At 40.0% G+C, this 20,528-nt stretch overlaps 1 protein-coding gene across 3 annotated transcripts in view; it reads left to right on the forward strand.

Moving 5' to 3' along the window:
* The window catches only part of ANO1 (anoctamin 1), a 108,667-nt gene that overhangs the window by 52,799 nt on the left and 35,340 nt on the right, over nt 1–20,528 (forward strand). For all 3 annotated transcript variants that reach the window (XM_074997449.1, XM_074997450.1, XM_074997448.1), the window contains 6 exons: nt 1,849–1,900; nt 6,919–6,974; nt 9,539–9,580; nt 12,218–12,282; nt 13,567–13,701; nt 18,329–18,489. In XM_074997449.1, coding sequence (XP_074853550.1) covers nt 1,849–1,900; nt 6,919–6,974; nt 9,539–9,580; nt 12,218–12,282; nt 13,567–13,701; nt 18,329–18,489 — 511 coding nt within the window. The remainder of the gene's footprint in view (nt 1–1,848; nt 1,901–6,918; nt 6,975–9,538; nt 9,581–12,217; nt 12,283–13,566; nt 13,702–18,328; nt 18,490–20,528) is intronic.

The following is a 20,528-nucleotide window of genomic DNA, read 5'->3' on the forward strand; positions in this document are numbered from 1 at the left end:
CCACGAACAAGTAAATTTACTTCTCTGTTTCTTCCCATCTTTTGTGTGTCTTGTCCATTTATCTTGTCACTTTTTCTGGGCAGGATGTCCTTTGCCATATTTTCACAGTGCAGTTCTGGTATTCCTTAGGCTCCTTATGCACTACAAGAATAAAGATAATAATAATAGAGTGCCAATCTCATGTGGAACCTCAGTGCAAGTAATAATAGAGGAATGATTCCACTGCAGCTCCTCTAACTTTCTGCCCACTTGTTTCCTTGCTCATCTGCTGTACAGTGCCTGAGCATCTCCGTGAGCTATAGGGGATCCATGTGCATGTACACACACACGCGCATATGCCACATGACTATGTCAGGTAAAGGGAGATGGGGGCACTAGGGACAATGTAGCCCTAAATTAAGCAAAAAACAAAGGGTTAAAGATTTGGGCACAGGACAAGGATAAAGACAATAAGATCTAACAGTCTCTTGAGAAGCTAATGCATGTATCTTGCGAAGAATTGTGTTGTTTGCTGATAAATCTAGATAAGACTATTATATCGTATAACATACAGTATAATTAACCATTAGTAAATATGTGAGACAATTGAGCTGATTTCTATAACAACCCCTCAGCTCTGCCAAGTAGCAAAATGTGAGAATAAGCGCAAGAGCTCAGCCACATTAAGTCATAATAATATTTAAGTATAATAAAGTGGGTGTGGTTATAACTTTCATTGGACCAACCTGTGCTGGTAGAAAAAGACACTCCAGAAACAGAAGAGCTTGCCTGTTACACTTACCAAAGCTGGTCCAGTAAAAATTATAACCTCACCCACATTTAACTTCTTGTATCCTGGGACCAGTACAGTTACGAGAGTACAAACAGTAAGATTTAAGGCAGAACGAGAGATGAAGGGAAGGTTGGCCTGGTGTAGGGGTCAGCAGTCCCCAGCACAGTTGCCAACAGCCGCACACAAGCTGATTTTCATCAGCATGCAATGTGGGAGCTCAGTCCTTCCCTCCTCCCACACGCAGCCAAGAGCTTGCTCAAAGCCATGCCACCTGTGGATTAACAAAAGACCAGCTAATGCTACCCTCTAAATGGTAAGGCTATTGTAAGTATGACTATTAGTGGTTTTAAAAGTGTCACTGGCACTGGGACTGTACATAGAGGTCAAAAGGTCAAATTTCAGCGCATCTCTTTCCGATACAACAGGGGCGAATGTTCAGCCGCTCAAGCTGCTTGGTGAAACATACAAACATGCTTGACAATAAACTAAAAAATAAATCTAGGCCACTTGGGCCACTGTAGGCATGTTACCTAGGAAATACTAGTGTCAAGTTATTTTATCGTGTAGCCTAATGATTGGCAAAATGATGAGCACTTGGGGTTTTGCCTCAGTCTAATGGGCCAGATACCCATGTGGTGAAATATGCATAGCTCCAGTTTAGTCAATGAAGCCATATCAATGTACACCAGCTGAGCCTCTAGTTCTATACCCCTGTTTAGTAGAACACAAGAATCTTGTATAAAAATGTCCTTAATCTGGGTTCTATTGTTCTTCTTGTGGCGCCCATGAATAAAATCTTTATCACAGTGAACAGTTAAATCTAACCCCCTTCCCTTCAAACAAATAAAATCACTAACTGGAAGTTCAGTATTAGGGGTTGTATTTCCTTTCTACAGATACTGTATATGAAAATATCAAAGTTCAACAACCTTAAAACACTAACACTGATATACTAGCTGTGATCAATGGCACCATTGTGCCAATAACTTTTTCTCTTGAAAAGATTTGTTTACACAGTTGTGCTCACTGGCAGTATCTCAAATGACCCTTTCTTTTCTTTCATTTTGCTAACATAGGTTTATGAAATATTGAAAAGAACAACATGTACGAAAGCCAAGTACAGCATGGGTAAGGAATTGTATTTAGGTTTGAGATCAACATCATTTTCAGGTGTCAAAAATATTTGCAAATGATAACTGAAGGGATGGTTTGGAGGGAGAGGGGTGTTTCTGCTTTGTTTTTGGTTTTGGTTTTTTTTCCCTCCATATTTTGATTTAAGTTCATTTAGTTTAGTTATTGTATTTATGATTTATATTTCGTCTGCAACATTGTTCACCTGCAAAGATGTAGATCTATTACTGTCAGCCAGTTTTATGATCCGACTTTGAAGCAAACTGTAAAACAAGATAAGTATTTTCATGCAGAAAGAGGTCATTCACAAAGGGACTGGATGGTAGTATAAAGTATGTGGCCCAGGCACTAATAACTTGTGAACATTTCCTGCTCACCAGGGGTTCAATCCTGCCCATACTCATCACTTAACTTTTTCATGGACTTCAGCAGCTTCTGGATCACACTCTAGATTCAACCATATAAATCCAGTGCACTTCATTAGTCACTTAAAATTATTATCTGATGGCCCTTTAAGGGTTTGTGAGAAATGGTCACATTTATGAGGCTTTGAAACTTCCACCATACTTAGCATTTATTGGCATTCTTGACTAACTCAGCGTAGAGGCTATGCACAGGAGTGGGCATGGGGGTAAATTAATCCCTTATCTGTAGAGGTAGTCTGTCCAGTTCAGTGACAAAGTGGCGAAGTAGTATGCAGAAGCTTACACTAATGCTGCCTGTGGATGTGAGATTTCAGCCTTCGGAACTGATCCAGCTGCTGAATTCATTAAACAGGGAGAAATAAAAATCAGCTCACCCTGATAAAGACCTACTGACCATGTATCCCACTCTTCAGCTCTGTTTAGTCTTTTTAACTCTGATTATGGTACTTAGGAATCCACTAAAGTGTAGCACTGATACCTTACAATGAAACAAATCACAAGTGGTTAAAAGCTAAATTTCTTTCAGTCCAGTCATCTCCAGACCTGGTATGCCATGGAAGAAAAACAATCAAATGGGGAAAAAAATGTTCTATAACTATTAGCAACTGTTAAAGCACTCACTTGTCCACAGGTAGTTAAATGCAAGTATGGAAACTCAAACCACAAGTAGCTATGACAAATATTGACAAAAAATGCTGTTAAGAAATACCTCAAATAACAAGAGGATGATTAAGCCAGAAGTGCTTTGTATACTCTGTATTTGCAGTTTAAGTCACAACATACAGTTCACAGGTGATGAGCCTTTATATGCCTTAAGATTACTATGAGTGCAGCCAGGCTCTGTTCCTGTAATGTAAGAAATGCAGATTCAGGAGTCTCCCTCCCATTTCAAAGCTGCTGCTGGATTGGTATCATAGCTAAAATAAGAAACTTGTTCTCAGGAAGGCGGAAAGTCCCACGGCTCAAAGAAGAATCTAGTCCTTGAGGTGGCTACTTTCTTCACTTTGCTAGTTAGAAACAGAGAACATGCTAACAGCTAATTAAATGAAGGAAAAGATCTTGTCCACATTTTGGTCTCTCTCCTTCCTTAGATGTGGGCATGAAAAAACCACATGGAGTGCATGAGCTGAAGAGGTGATTGCTCTGCATAATCAGTCAATATAAATCAGTGTAGTGCCATCTGACTTTTTATGTTTGGTAATTATATAATTAAAAATGAGAAGTCCTGTGACACCTTATAGACTAACAGATATTTTGGAGCATAAGCTTTCATGGGCAAAGACCTGCTTCATCAGAAGCTTATGCTCCAAAATATCTGTTAGTCTATAAGGTAACACTGACTTCTTGTTGTTTTTGAAGATACAGAGTAACTCGGCTACCCCTCTGATTATATAATTAAAAACTATTTTGGAACAGATTTGAACAAACACTTGTAGCACGGGGACATTTTGGAAGTGATTGCCTCTGAACTTTGCCAAGGAGGAATAACACAGCTGTCCAAGAAACAGTCTTCTGTGTTTTGTTAGTGCAGGCTCCTGAAACCGGGCAAACTACACTCCAAAACTTTTCATGTCAATAAGCAGTAGGTGGGCGCTCAATTCTTCAGCAATGCAATCAATATCAGTGTCATTTACCTGCGTTCTATCCATTTCTAACTGAAGATAGTGCAAAGATTCGTGGTTTTTTGTTTTTTTTTTTTTGGTTTGTTTTTTTGTTTTTTTGTTTTGGAAACATAGTCTTGAAGGGTGCTGAGCACCTCTTGAAGACTGAGGACACTCAGGAACTCCTCCAGCAGTTAATTATTGCTTTGTAGGATCATGGCCTTAACGAGTTAGTAAATACTGTTGTTGTTTTTTTTAAAATGTCTGTGGCACCAAAAAATGCACTGTTCATGTTCCCACTCATAGGGTATGTCCACATTCCAGAGCATACCCATGGCCATCCATGGTAAAGGGGTTTAGGCATGTGTCAGTACCTGGGCCCACACGGTAGTGTAGACCAATGGCTCTCAAACATATTAGATCATGCCTCCTACTCTGTGTCTGTAGCCATTTATGCTGCCCCCAAGTACATATAGCACCACCCAGCTGTGAAGGCAGGGCAGAGAGTAGTGGCAGTGGCTGGACACCCAGCTCTAAAGGCAGCACTGAGCCAACAGCAGCACAGAAATAAGCACAGCAACGTGCAAAAGGATATTAGTCTTTATTCCTTTTCACAGAAGGCTTAGTAAACCATTGCCAGCCACACTTCTGCACTGCTGCTTCCACTGTGGGACTGACAGCCAAAGCCCCATTGCCTCCAGGCGAGAGCTGATGAGGAGGAGAACCCAAACCTAGATGTCCCTTTTGTCTCTGCCTCCCTTTTGCCTGGGCCCCAGCCACCCTGGGGCTGGTACCAGGGCTCTTTTAAAAAAAAAAAAAAAAAAAAAAAAAAGCAGAGTTCCCACCTCTCTGGACACACTTCCATGCCTTCCTTAAGAGGCCAACTCTATAGTTGGGAACCGCTGGTATAGATATGCCTTATATTTCTCTACATCCAGACTGGTGCTATTATGTGAGTAAAGAATCAATAAACAAATGTCTACATAGGACAAACCACAACATATCATTTCAGGACTCTTTTTGTAATATTCTGAAATGCTTATTAAACACTTTGGCCCAATTTTTATCTGTTGATAAGCAGTTTAGCTCAATTGAAATATATGTAGCAATGTCAGTATACACCAAGCATGGATGTGATCTTAAAAGTCAACACAGTAGAGTCACCCAACATATCTTCAGGGGGTAACAAGACCCAGTTAAAGACTTGTAGAAAATCCATATTAGGAAGTATCTATATTAATGCCAACAGCTATAATAAAACAGACAGTATCTATAAATTATATACTGTAGCCTCCAAGAATCTGTGTACTGCTAAGCAGTCTTTGGAATTCTGTAGCAAGAAAAGAGTTCTAAGTGCATTCTTCACCCATTGCACAATTCCACCTACATATATAATGTATCCTATTACGTCCTCACATCTTAATTTATGCTGAAGTCAAAGAATGAGATCACTCTCCAGAAGCAGAGGATGAACTCCACAGAGCTCCCTCACCCCACACATTATAGATGCAGCATTAACTGCTTTAAGACTCATGCATGTAACTAATAGACACATGTGTAAACAGGGAAAGGAGAGGAAAGAGAGACGGACTCTACCCTTTTAAATAAAAGATGGAAATGTGGTAAATATGGTAAGTAATATACCAAGGGCTTTGCAAAGGCTTTCCCTACAACTTCGCTAACCAATCTGAAGCACTTGGAGTGTAGGATGAGTGCATATATATTCGGATTGCCAAGTTTTTATTGCAAAAATAAAGAGTTGATTTTTAGCATCCTTGCCCAGCCCCTCCTCCCAATATTATTATGAGTATAAATACTAATAGTAATAACAATCAGCACTCATTTATATTTGACAGAGATATTTCTTGCTGCTTTTTGCAGCACACACAAACTCCTGACCTTGTTCTACATAACTTTAAAAATAAGGGACATCCATTGCAATAAGGGACTGTTGGCAACCCTAGTATGTATGTTCCCTTACACAATCATTTCCAGCCATATTCTTCTTATGATCCAGCCTTTAGCACTAAAATCTGTGGCCTTGCTCATCAAATCAGACTGACTTTTCAGAGAATGTCATTTATTGTAATGACTGCTCTCAAGTCCATTGTCTCCTAATGCTTCTTTCTTAAATATGACTTCCTTTTATGCTCTTCAGTTTTCCATTTTCTAAAATTAATCCTATTTAATGATCTGTATGAATGAAAATGAAACTAGGAGAGGAATTAGATGGCAGAAGATTTATTACCTAACCCAGTGAGTGCTATTTTGAGGGAAGTCTTGGATGTTAACTTGAGACTATCCAAATTTTACATTGTACATCACTACCTACAGTAAACTCTTTCACATCTGGCGGCCCTGGGTCCAGGAGGTTGCCAGATATTTAGGTAGTCTGGAGAATAGAAAGGTATACCTAGCAATGCATAACACTAAGAAAAACAAAAATGTATGCAGAGTACTTTATTTGCGAACAACAGTCATATTGTACAACACAAACTTATACTGCATAGCTGTGTCTAGATTCAGTGTGGCTTCTGGCAGCATGATGCAAATGAGGGCTCACGAAATTGCAAATTGCCACTCATTTGCATATTCATAGCAGAAAACAAGCAGCGTAGACATGGTTCTGTCAGCAAAAACCTACTCTGTTGCCAGCCCCTTACCCCTGAAAAAAATCAGGGGTTTTTGCCAGCAGAACCAAATCTATACTGCATGTTTTCTGCTGCAAACATTCAAACGAGCCATGCAAATACACAAATGAGAGGCCATTTTCAATTTCGTGAGTCCCCATTTGCATCATACTGCCAGCAGCTGGACAGAATCTAGATGCAGCCTTTTACTGTATTTATTCGTATTTACTTTCACTATACTATAGTTATGGAAAACCTAACTAAAATTTACTTATGGTTAAAATGCTGGTTAGCTGACATCTGGATAATAGAATGCCAGATGTGAAAGAGTTTATTGTAGTATGTCTTTGTCTCTCAAGGAATCACCAGTCTGCTTGCCAACGGAGTTTACAGTGCTGCATATCCTTTGCATGATGTAAGTGATCTTAGAATATATTTTATATTTTTACAATCTGACACCAAGAAATCCTGAGTGTGTTATGTATTAATGGCATCATCCCAAACATCTTTCATATTTCACAAGCTTAATTTCCTGCTCTGCTTTTATAACACATTTCCACACCTTGTGCAGTCTTCACCTGTCAGTGGCGTGATCTTTTAATAATACCAGCCCAGTTAGTTCCCTGGTCATCAAAAGGCTATTTTAATATAAAGCTAGTGAAATTATTACTGTGGCTTGGCATGAAATATTTTTCCTTGGTTTTGACCTCCTGGACCCAAGGACTCTGGCACAATGGCTAGGAAACATATTAATATATTTGGCTCCCAGTGGCTAGCTTCCTGGTTTAAATCTCCCTGGCATCCCCATGTAAAAATAGCAAATGACAGTGATTGTATGTATAATGGGTTGCCATTGGGGATGGGGAAATAACTACATACTCTGAGGCCACACCTATGCTACAGCAGAAAGTTGACTTAAGGTACACAACTACAGATATGTGAATAACGTAGCTCAAGTTGACACACCTTAATTCAAGTTACCACAGGGTCTATACCGGAGATGGTCAATAAGCTGGAGGCAGTTCACCAGGGTCAGCTTCTGGCGAGCTACTGTCACTTTATTTACCCACCAGTCTGTATATGCAGCTGCTTACAGCTCCCATTGGCTGTGGATCACTGTTCTTGTCCAGTAGGAGTTGCAGAAAGCAGCATGGACTGGTACACCACTTTCTACCACTCCCAGTGGTCAGGAGCAGTGATCCATGATTAATGGGAGCTGCAAATGGCCATACCTGTGGGCAGGCAGATAAAGTGCCAGCATATTGCCATAGGCTAACCTTATTGTTCAACTCTGGTGGCCACTGATTGCTCACCCCAGTCTACACTACAGGGGGTTGCCTTTCCTTAGTCTTCTCATCCAGGGTACAGTAACATGGTCAATGGGAGAGCGATCTGTGATTGTTTGGGTCTTCACTAGACTCGCTACACTGACCACTGTTGGATCAATCTCAGAGTGTCAGTCCCTGCCGTGGTTTAGATTCAAATCAATGAAGTATCATTAGTTTTATAATAGACAATTATAGACAATAATAATACACATCACACTCTAAAACAGGTGCTGGAGTTGAAAGTGATGTATTTCATGACAGTGGGTATTACCCAGAGCCTGTCTCTAACCAATTCTTTAATTTATACAAATACTTTTAATTTATAGTTCCAGTAGGGACTGATAGGAGCAGAGGACAGAAAGCCATTGTATAGGGAGTCTCTTACCCCGGTGTACTGGTGTAGATCTGTATCAGGTTGGTAGTGACTCGGATATTTCAGCCTCTGAACTGATGGCCATATTAAATGAGTTGGGGATCACCAAAGTGGGCAGATGGATACACCACAGTTAGCATTAGCTGACACACTCACCCAAGAGACTGAGAACTGAAAGGCAATAAAACACTTGAGTTACCTTCCCATGGAGGCTTCATGACTGTCAACAGAGCAGTGTTTGATGTCCCTGATGTACCTATTCAGTGAGGACCTTTGTGTGAATGTGAAGTAATGCAGTGGTGGAAAAGGCCATTTGAACCTCGTATTCCTCTTATTTGCAAGGGATATAAAACTAATGATACTTCATTGATTTGAATGGGTTTATCATTGGTTTATATGGGTGTGAACAAGATCAGAATCCATCTTTTTATCTATCTGGTGTTTGGTGTCCAAATAGATGATAAAAAAATTGCTTCATGTGCATACTAATGTTTTATTGTGCTTTCTTAGGCCAGGCTTACACTAGATCTTAAAGTTGATTGTAGGTACTCAATTCCAGATATAGCAATTGTGTAGCTGGAATTGACTTATCTACAGTTGACATACCTAGCTGTCCTTGTAGAGGGAGGTTGACAGGAGAAACTAGCCCGTCGACCTCCCTTACTCCTCATGATATTGAGGAGTACAGGGATCAACTCAACCTCTAATAGTTCAATTTTGTATGTCCCTAATAGGAGCACAAAAATTGAACCCCAGAAAACTGAGCCTGTTGATTTTCCAGGTAGTGAAGACATACCCCCAGACATGTAGAGACTGATAGTTACTGATATGTATATTTTATTTGTTTCATAATTGTGTTCATATCATATTTAGAAATGGCTCCAAATCAAAGCTCCAAACCTTGTCATCCGTAACTTTTGGGATAGTTTGGATATAGGTGGACCTTCCAAGGTGGTCTCCTCTTTTTCTAATGGATGACCTAAATCTCAAATATCACTCATATGTGGACTGTCTGTAATCACATTATTCCCCTTGACATTTTAGGCCACCTTTGTTATTTATTCCTTTCACCTAGTGACCGACTTCATTGCTTTTTTTAATGTGCTTGATGACAGAAGACAAAGTGTGCCATGAGAAATGAACCCGTATAATCCAGTGTTATTTTATAAATTGTCTTTCTGGTCTAGCTGTATTACATTAGTGGGTTACATGGTATTTGAGATGCATAACAGCTCTGGGTGTGACTCATTGGATGACACAAATTTTCTTTTTTTAAAGGGTGACTATGAAGGTGAAAATGTTGAGTTCAACGACAGAAAAGTAAGTTGATATATGAGATTCAGCAAGTTCTCAAGAGTATCAGCCTCACAAATCACCTGCTAGGAGTTGGACACTTGGCAAGATTTTCCAGACAGTGTCATGGAAAGGCAGCTAGTGCTATATAGTAGAAGCACTTCTAAATGTTACATTTGCTCCAATATAAAACACAGCATGGATGTGTATACATTATAATAATGGTGCATTGCATCACCATAGGAAAACTGTCAGCATTTATATTCTCATTCCTCTTAAGGTTGCTGTAAAGTTACCCAGATTACAATCTAGACTGCTGAACAGACATAAATTAAAGATTAAAACAAAATAGATTAAGGCAGACCTGACTTTCAACCTTCAGCTCCTCAAATGACAATTCTTATTATGGAGCTCAATTCAATAAATATTTTTTTATTTGGGTTTCAGAAAGGAAGAGTATGCAACCACTTAGTAGTTACTGACTACACCTCTTTTACATAGATAAAAATGTAATGATGCAGAATGACTTGAACGTCTTTACAGAAGAGTAAAATATAGCAGGCAAGCTTTGAAGACTTTAGTAATCACTTTTCAAGAGAATTGAAAAACTGCTGTATGAATAATGACCCTTAAATGATCTCCTTGCTGAATTTGGGCTGCAGTTAGACTGCAAATGTGTCTTTCATTTATTTATTAATTTTTTATTTTACTTCATGGTGAAATTGTAAGCAGCTGGGATATCCGATTTCACTGCATCATGATATAAATAAGTTATTGGTTTAGGAAACGTCAGCCTCTTATTACCTATTTTTTTATGAAGAAAATATCTAAAATTGGTTTATCTGCACCTAAGGCCAATTAATTTAAAACTTCTTGGCTGGGTCTACACAGAGCTTCTCTCTCAGCAGCTCCATGCTAATGAGCAGTCTCGCAATTGCAAATGGCTGCTTATTAGCATACTCCCGCAGCTCATTAGTATAGCTACATGAGATCTTGCTCTCTGCAGACGGCAGGGACCAGCAGTAAAGAGGCTGTGTGGACATACCTGCCAGGAAAAACACCCTTTGTCTTCAGGCCCTTATACATGGGCATGTAGTCCATCTCAGTCTTGCTCTATTTTTTTTTCCTGGTTAGTTTACCTAATTACCTGATTTCCTTCTCAGATTCTGTATTTTTTAAAGTACACTGTGGATGGGATTTTCAAAAGTCCTTATGTATGCACCTAAGTCTCTTAAGCACTTTTGAAGTCCCACTTTATGGCCGTATGAACAGTTTGGGAGCTGTATTTTTCCATTAATTTTGCCACAGAATTGCCATTGCTTTGAATGAAGGTTGCATGTGCAGAATGAAAGCAGGTTGTGGCCCTCTAAAAGTTTATGAATGCATTGGGCTGGTTGAAAATTTTCCATCAAAACTGTTTTTCAGCAGAATATTGGCCTTTCTGACTATATGAAAATTTTTACAAAACATATTAGCCTTCCACAGAAACTGTCAGAATTTTGGGGAAAAAAACACAATTTTTGGATGAAAACCAAAATCCTGTCTTCATTTTTAGCTTTTTGACATTCATTCATTGCATACATATATCTGTTGGTGTGTTTGGGCTTTTTTCTTACCAAAGGTTACAGTTAAAAAAATCTGTTGTTAGCAATCAACTCATGCATTACCACTGACAATCCAAAAGATTTAATGCAGACAGTGGTTACAATTAGAGCAAACAGATCAATTCACTGCTATTGTTTGCTTGGATTGGTCATTGTTATATTGTTTATATTAAGCTAAAAAAATAAAATAGCAAGACTATCATTGTACTGCAGGTAGATCATGGGAATTGCTCAGTTTTTCCTGGTTGTGTGTGAAGAACTTTCACAGAAATCAGTGAGATTTTTGTACCAAAACTGATACTCTGTGGTAAGATACGTCTTTTTAAAATGTTTTGAATGGCAATACATATGTTAAATTGCCAGTTAATATCTAAGTGTGCCACCTTGATCTCTCCAGAAATGGAGTGGGTCAGGAAGATCAAATCTCAGAAGTGTAGTTTTGTTTACAGTGTAAATTATGTAATAAATTGAGTGCTTTCAGATGAACCTAGCTTTGTGAGTGTTTAATTTCTTTTGTGAGCCATTAATGGTGACCTTTATTTTCTTTGGACCAAATCCTAACGGAAAATAATGAGTGGAAATTATAGTGTTCTTCTTAAGATCTTAAATGCTGTTTTCTTGGACACTCTGATGTACTTCCTCTCTACACATGCAAAATATTAGTGCAGCAACAGCAAACTAGTTTATTCCAGCATGGTGTATCTCTAATATCACTAAGAACAACCATCTTTCATATCCCTATCCGTTCTGCTAAAGACTTGACTGATGTATGATTTGCAACAAATCATAAAATCAGTTATCCTCCCATTTTTACATCTATCCATTAGTGGAGAGCTTTTAGTGCAGTAGAATTCATCATTGTAGTATGAAGTGTGCCAAACCATCAGGCTTGTTTTTAATGCTAAATGCAGATGCATGTATTGGTCGATTGCGGTATGTGCAGCCACAACAAGAATAACACCAGAACGCCACTTGTACTATGCAGTGAGTTGGGAAAAAAGAAGAAAAGGCTTATTTATGTATGCCTTAGTTTTAAGTCTCATTAGTGATTTATTTACAGCTCCTGTGCGAGGAATGGGCAAGCTATGGAGTCTTTTATAAATACCAGCCAATTGACCTGGTGAGGTAAGGAGAATTCCAAATGTCTTGTTTCCATGAAGAATTTTAGAAGTTTCATAAAGCTAGTTCTTTGCTACAGGTATAAGGCCTGATTGTCTGCCTCGGTTCTACTGGTTGTGGGAAGTCCTCTTTGAATGAGAATGAAACAGAAAGACAGAAACCATCTGTGAGCTTGAAGCTTGAGCTTGAAGCTGAGAGAATGGCACAGAGCTGGCTAGGGATGAGTCAGGGCCAGGCACCCAGTAGATATGCTGATTCCCTGGCTAGAACATAAAGGTTTCTTCACTTTCTAGAAGCACTGTGGAAAGGCATCGATAGCACCTACTTACTTGTGCTTAGTTTTTACATAGACTGTTCGCGTATGTCTATACTTAATGCAGGTTCAACACACTGCAGTTGATCTACTGGAGTTTGATTTTTGCCATGTCAGTGAAGACAGGGCAAAATGGATCTCTCTGGGCTCAGCCGTTGACCCTTGTACTCCATGCTGCTGTGTGGAGTAAGGGACGTCAGCGCAAGCCCAAAGAGCCCTGATCTACACCAGGGTACAAAGTCAATCCTGCTACATCAATTCTAGCTATGCAAATAGCATGGCTAGAATTGCATATCTGTGTTTCATTTTGATCGCTAGTGTAGACCAGACCTTGGACTGACATAGCATGCAAACCAGAAAGTGGTGGGTCCAGATGAAAAACAGACAGTATGTTTACAGCATCCCATTCAAGAAACTTAAACCAGAAGATGTATTTGAGTTGGTAGTTAAGGCTAATTTAAAGTTCCAATGGTACCAGAATCAAGGCTTTCTTTTTCTAAATATCCACCTCACGCTCTCTTTTGGGTTCACCAGCAAATCTTAGGACATTCAAAAATCCTGTTTGCTACAATGGGAATTGAAAGTGCACAAAAGAATGCAAGATTTCTTCTTTTTTTTCTTTTTATCGAGGTTCAGTTTTGTTTGCTATTGTTGAGATTCAGGGTCCACGGAGTAAGTTCAATACAAAAAAGGTAAAATACTCATTTATGAGGCTATAATCATGATAAATCAGCTTAGACACACTGAAAAGCACCAGAATTTGGCTAGTAGGGACAACTGACTTTCTTGGTCCCTCCATCACTGGATTCGTTCCAAGTGGCATGCAGAAAAGAACCCTCCAAGGAGAAATGCATTCCAGCTAGTCAAGAGTTTCCTTTCTCCTTCTGGCTCAATACTGCCCTGATTTATAATTTTAGCCATGCAGTATTTTAAAATATGTTAAATATTTCACTGTTGTTTTCCTCAATGTATTTCAGAAAATACTTTGGCGAGAAGATTGGACTGTATTTTGCCTGGCTGGGAGTTTATACTCAAATGCTCATTCCAGCTTCCATCGTTGGAGTGATTGTGTTTCTGTATGGCTGTGCAACCGTGAATGATAATATACCAAGGTAAAAAGAAATGCAGATGTTCACATTTATTTCTTTACCAATCCAAACAACATTCAGAATCCAGGCTGTTACAGATGTATGGCACCAACCATTTATTTAAGCTTTATATTAATACTGAGTAAGGTAGTAACAGTGAAATCTTCAGCCTTACTTGGCACCATGCCATAAGCTGGACAACTGGCCACAGCCCCTCTGAATCACTTACACAGTGTCATAGAATAATTAGATCTTCATAAACACAGATTGTAGAGTGCCTTTCCTACATTTCACTAGCTTGCCCCCCAAAGTTCATTCAGAGTATTTATTGTATAGATAGAGTTCAAACTGTTCAAATAGAGTTTAAAATGCTCTAGAATCCAGAAAACAATACTTACAACTTGAAGATAAAGAAATGTGATAAATTCAGTTTATCAAAGAGAAGTTTGGGTGTACTTTGATCACTGTGTTGCAGGTACTAAGACATGGAAAAGATATCAGGGTTATTTTATTATCTGGCTACATCTACACTTGGAAGTTTTGTTGACAAAACTCATGGAGCATCCACATTACAAATGCGTTCTGTTGACAGTAAATCTACCCCAGCACTTCCATTGACAGAGTTTTGCCTTTTCCCCAGGAGACAGAGTGCCTTTCTTGACAGAATCTGTCAACAGAAAGCCAATGTGGATGTTCCAGTGGGGGAGGGGCTTTATTAACACTAGGCAGCCCTGTCTGCTGTGTTTCTGGTTGGCCATTCTGTTGAGAGAGCAACCGGGCAGTCTGACCACTCTCTTTCAACAGAGCAGATCGATAGAGTGATCCACTTTCATGTGTGCCTGCAATCTGTCAACAGAAGTTTTGTTGGAAGATATCTGTCTACCGTAGTGTAGACATAGCCTTGGTGACAAAGGTAGACCAAGTTCCAATGGCTAGAAGGTAAACTTAGATAAAATCAACTTTGAAATAAAATGTCATTTCCTAGCAGGGAGGATTCATAAACTTTGAATAGTTTATGAGGAGAGGTGATGGAATCACTATCATTGATATAATCTGGGAAATTATTCTGCCTGGGTATGCAGGAAATCACACAGGATGGTCACAGTGGTCCTTTCTGTCCTTAGAGTCTATGTATCCTCCTGTTCATTCCATCCTTCACAGGCTTTGGAAAGAACAGAAAGCTCTGCATGACTCTCACCTTCCTCAAAACACTTTCAGTTCTGCTTCAAGACAATGATTATGATAAAACCTTATGCTTCAGTCAATTATCTGCAGGGGTCAGGAAGGATATTTTTTCCCAAAACCATAATTAGCCAAATGTGTTTGGGGTGTGAGAACTAGGCAGACGCCTTCCTCTGAAAAATCAGGGAGTGGCCACATCTGGAGACAAAGTGGACGAATATTCTGAAGCAGCACAGAAAATCCTCTTTCTTAAAAGCTCGACTTGTGTATCTCGGCTCACATGCCCCAAGAGCCAACAGATCACCATATTTGGGGTTGAAAAGGAATTTGCATCCAGATCAAATTGTCAGGGATCTTGCAAATTCACCTCTCTTAGATGCATGGAACAAGAAATGTCTGCTAGGTTCATCTGTATATATCTCACCTAATCAGTTCCCTTCTAGTTTAGGGGCATCAGGGCATTGATGGCACCTCAATCTCTCCTGTTTTATGCTTCTAGCACACAGCAGTTCAAATCCAAGTTACTGGGCAAACTAAACAGTTACATAGTCCCTTCTGGCCTTAATCTTTGTGAAACCAATGTAAAGGTGCCTGGGGTGCACAAATTCATCCTGTGCAGTCAGTCTGCCTCTCTTGCACAATTCCAGCACAATTCGTCCTGCATCAGTGTGAATTCTACACTTAGGCTGCAGTCATATAAATACACACATGCTTAACTTCACGCCCATGGTTAGGCCAACTGACTTCAATGTGACTACACAGGTATATTTTCTTTCTCATGTGTACTTGCATGCTCTACACGTTAGTGAATAAATGTACTTATATCTGATAATTTGGCAACATTTTAACATGAGTACATTTTCTTAGCCGTTTAAATAAATGCAATTAATCCTTAAAATAGAATGCCCCTGCCAGTAATTTAAGAATCTAGGCATCTTAAAACTTCCCTTTGCCTCATCAGAAGTAGTTTACATCAGTCAGGCTATGGGAGATGAGAAAAGATTAGTTTGCTGTGTGTATGTTTTAGCTTTTCTAGTATAACAGAAGTATCAGGGCTGTAGAATACGTAAAATAAAAAATAACATGGTTTTATACGTGACTTTGATGTATTTCCTTCTGGTATATAGATGAAGTAATTAAGAACCCAAAATAAAATGCTAAAGTAAAATAAAATAAAATGTTATCTGAAAAAGTGTAACGCCATTATGGCCCAGAGTTTGACCCACCAGGAACCTACTTACAACTCTCCACTCCTGGGATCAGTTCTACGCCAGTCTCTGTCTGATGGACTGCATTACTGTATGCCGGCTGGTGATGGGTCCCGAGGGTCTATCTGCCAGCCTGCAATTGCCAAAGCACAGTGCCCTCTGCTCACACCTCCAGCACATCTCATCTATTTAGGGCATTTTACTTGTGATGGGCACTTTGCACTTCAACACCAGGGGAATCTCTAGCAGGGAACATTTGTTCTTTTTCAGTTCTCTTTTTGTGCTTTAGTTCTGCAAAGGTTTTGAAGCAGGTGTCTGGCCTGAGCTCACAATATCCAGTACCGGGATAATATTTTATGTTATCTTTATTCTACCAACTTTATCATCTAATAATAAATTATTATTTTTATTACTTATTAATACAGTTCTGCAGGTGTACATGACAATGTATACATATTCACAGTATTCATCTCAGAGTTTGTCCTCCACAATAGAAAGATAAAATATGTGCAGAACAAAATAGGTGTTTTCAAAGAGTAGGATCTGGAGATAGCATGTAGACAAACAAGAAGGCCACGAGAGACGTTACAAAATAATCATCTGTGGCCTGCCAATAAGGTGTGTGCTAAAACTAATTTATTTCAGATCACCTCTTGCCAGCATCTCTTCTATTCTTTTCATATGGTAGTTTGCATCATTGTATACATTAATCTTAAAAGAACAGAAGAAGCCAGAATGTAGGCAGCATGCCTGTTACCAGGTAGTGAATAGCAGCAACTATAAACACAAAGATGACTCAGGCATACATGTGCCTAAACTACGTAATCTGGTCAAATTAGTAAAATCCAAGTGCCCGGTGTTCTTAATTATACTATTCAGTTATTTATTATAGTTTTTTTTTTTTTTTAAAAAAGCCTCTAATTTTTCACCTCCAGTTTTGCTTCCATAATCTCTTTCATGTGCAAATGACAGAATTTAGGTGTCTCCCAGGAACAATATCAGTTGCCACAGATCATATAGTTGAATGTCTAGGGCAGAATTTCTGGCCTGATAGGGTCCCTTTGCATCGCCCCAACTGTTCATTTAGCAGCCAGCATAGAAGCTCCTTTGATACCTCCTTACCAGCTCCTATTGTAGGAGCTTTTTTATGTGGAAGGGATAATGGATTCATCTTCATGCCACAGCTGCTAGAGTTATTGGTAGGAAACATAGGCAGTCATGCTGTAGGTAGAGCAGTCCCCATCCTGCTGTATTTAGTGATGAGCACAGGTACAGGTTGAAATCAGTTTTGCCTAGCACCCCACCAGTCCCATCTCTAGCTTAGCTCAGCAGGACTAGAAAATCTGGCCCCTAAACTCTGTCATTCTCATGTGCTACTGATTGCATCTGCACTTGATTCGAGATGCAAAACTAGCATTTCAGCTGAGGTGACTTAAAAAATGGGGTCCTAAGATCCAGGATGGTAGCAGTGGGCTAATGACAATTACAAAATACTCTCTCATGCTACCCAGCAAACTTTAGAGCAGGCTGCCAGACGGTTACTTTTCCCCCAATTAAAGGGAATGCAGATCAAAGCCAAAAAACACTGGATCACTTCAATTTAATGTGCCTCTTCTGAACTTGTTGCCTTGAACTGAGGTCATGTATTCCTGATAGTGTAGTTCTGAGAAAGGCCTAAGTGAGGGGCAGAGGATGCGGGGGAGGGTAGTCTTGAAGACAACAGAGAAGAAGAAAAGTTTTGATTAAACTGTTAAATGATTAAAGCACTGGAGTGGGCTTCAGGAGATCTGATTTCAGTCTCTGAGTCTGCCACAGACACATACTCCCTCTTCCTCAGTTCCCAGCACAGTAAATGGAATTATTTTTCTCCGATCCTTTGTCCGCCTTTATTTACATTGCAAACGCTTCAGAACAGGTCTCTCTCATTTCGTGTTTATACTGTGACTAACATAGGGCCTGGTTCATTTCCTCTTAATAGCAACAAAGGGGTTCCTGTTGACCTGAATGGGAATTGGATCAGGCCTGGAATGGGGTCCTGGTGTTATCTGGGGCTCCTAGGACCTGCCATTATACAAAATAAGTTATAATACTAACAAGAGGCTTAGAGTGGAGAAGAAATATGAAGGGATGTTTGCAGCCTTATGGTCTGAATGTGCATTCAATGAAGCAAAGGACAAATGTCATATCAGAAGAGATGACCTGAACATGGAAGGTGAAATATAATGACCTTCTCTATGCATTTACTTGCTCCTTTCTCACAGTAAGGAGATGTGTGATGACAGAAACAATATCACCATGTGTCCTTTATGTGACAAAACATGCAATTACTGGAACATGAGCTCTGCCTGTGCCGCTGCTCGAGCAAGTCACCTGTTTGACAATCCAGCAACTGTCTTCTTCTCTGTCTTCATGGCGCTGTGGGGTAAGAAATTATGGCTTTGATGTGGAATTCTCAATATTTTTTTTTCACTTGGACCGTTGATTATGTCAAGTTTCTTCCCACGCAGCCCCTTCCGTTCCCCGTTTCCAATTAAGCTGCCGTCCCTAAATTTATATTCTAGATGGAAGGTTAACATTCAGAAGATTGCTCAGATGAATATAAAACGCAATTGTTAAGTGTATGTCATAAAACTGCTGCATGTTATGTCTAGATTTCATTAAGGGGATTACATAGCTTGCCAACAAAGCATATATGCAGAGCCAGCTTCCAAATTAGAGCACTGCTGAGGAAATGTATCGTGTATGTGGGGCAGAGAGGGGAAAGAGGTGTATAATGGTCATTAGAGTCTCAGAACAAACATGGCTGAGTCTTGCTGTGCACATGAATATGTTTAAGTTTATGAGGGAACAGACGTGGGGTCCCAGCCACTGGCGCTGCACCCCACCCCGGCCGACTGCTAACAGAGGGGTCTGCTGCTAGCATCAGGGTCCTGCCCGTCTGTCAGTCCCCCAAGCTGAGTTTTGGCTAGTAGCCCAGGGTTCCACCAACACTGGGGTTCCAGCTGCAGGGACCAGAGTCCCAGTTGCCAGCCCCACGTGAGTGGTCAAGGCTGCCAGGAACAGCACTAGAAGCAGTGATGGGTGCAGCCAGGAGTAGGGGGAATGCAGCTCAGCACCCCTATTCCAAAACCTGTTTTGGCAGCACTGGCACAGACGAGGGGGTCTGCTGACCATGAGCGTGAAGCTGCTGCATTCCAATTCTTTTTCAAATGCTAACTCCTCCTGAACTCTTGAGCCAGTTTCTCTTCTTCAGTTTCCACTTGTAAAATTGAGTTAATAATATTAGCTGTCCCATGGAAGTGCTGTGAGAATGAACTGGATCAAGTTTGTAAAGTGGTTGGAGGTGCTGTGTAAAGGCTAAGCATTACTACTGTTGTCTCAGCTAGAATCCCTGGTAGGGCCAGTAGCCCAGATGGTATCAGAAAACCCCCTACACAGGAGATTTCTGCTGCTAGAGAAATTTACTACTGAGGTAACACAAGGACTTATTCCTTTAGGACAGAGAATTCAGTTACTCAAGATCATTGCCACCTGTGGGAAGCACAAAGCAATATTTTCCTCTTAGCTGGTTCAGTGAACAGAAAGAACTGCGATTTCTAGCACTACTAATCTTTGCCAGTGTCATTCTCTTGTTGTGGGAGTTTTCACATAAGGCCTTCCTGCTTATGGAACCATCACATTGCCCCTGCGTTACGGGGAATACCCATTAAGTGGTAACCATTCCCGCCACAAGTCAGGGATTTTCTACTAGGAGGGCTGCAGATAGACGATCTGGAGCTGCTAGTGTAGAAAATTAATACATAGGAATCCTGCACATAGGAAGCACAGCCTACAGCCTGCATTTCAGCCTCATAACCTGCTTACAGCCTGGGGGGCGGGGCAGTGAATTCATCCTCACTGCCTACCACACTGAATAGCCATAAATTCACTAGTACATCCCTAAAAGCAGAGCCAGGAGATCTTTGCCCATGCAAGCTTTTATCTCTGAGTAACCATTTCCATTTTTGATATTCTATCTCATTTATTTCTGGAAACACAACTCTCGTTTCCATTTACTGAGATAAAAAGAGAACCATCTTTTTACTAGCAGTAATTTAAGGTGAGGATAGTGTATCCTTTACAGTGAAGAAGATTGTTTTCCTGGCCATGGCCATCAATTTAGAGAAGTATCAATACCATCAGCCATGACTGAGTATTCTATTCAATATAAGGTGAGGTGAGAAGAGGACTGGATGCTTTACTGTATGCTCCAGTTGAGAGGTATAACACACAACCAGGCATAATAAGATAACCAAGAAAGCTGAAAAGGAGAGGGTCAGAATCTGTGGAGATGAGTGATCTGTTATGTTGAACAACATCTTGTCACGTTACATATATTGAGAAACACGATATAACCTGGAGCAGCACGCTAAGCCGTGTCAGAGACTTTAAATAGTCTCATTCTGTCACGTGGGGAATCAA

This window comes from Carettochelys insculpta, chromosome 6, assembly GCF_033958435.1.
Source record: "Carettochelys insculpta isolate YL-2023 chromosome 6, ASM3395843v1, whole genome shotgun sequence".
Lineage (NCBI taxonomy): Eukaryota > Metazoa > Chordata > Testudines > Carettochelyidae > Carettochelys > Carettochelys insculpta.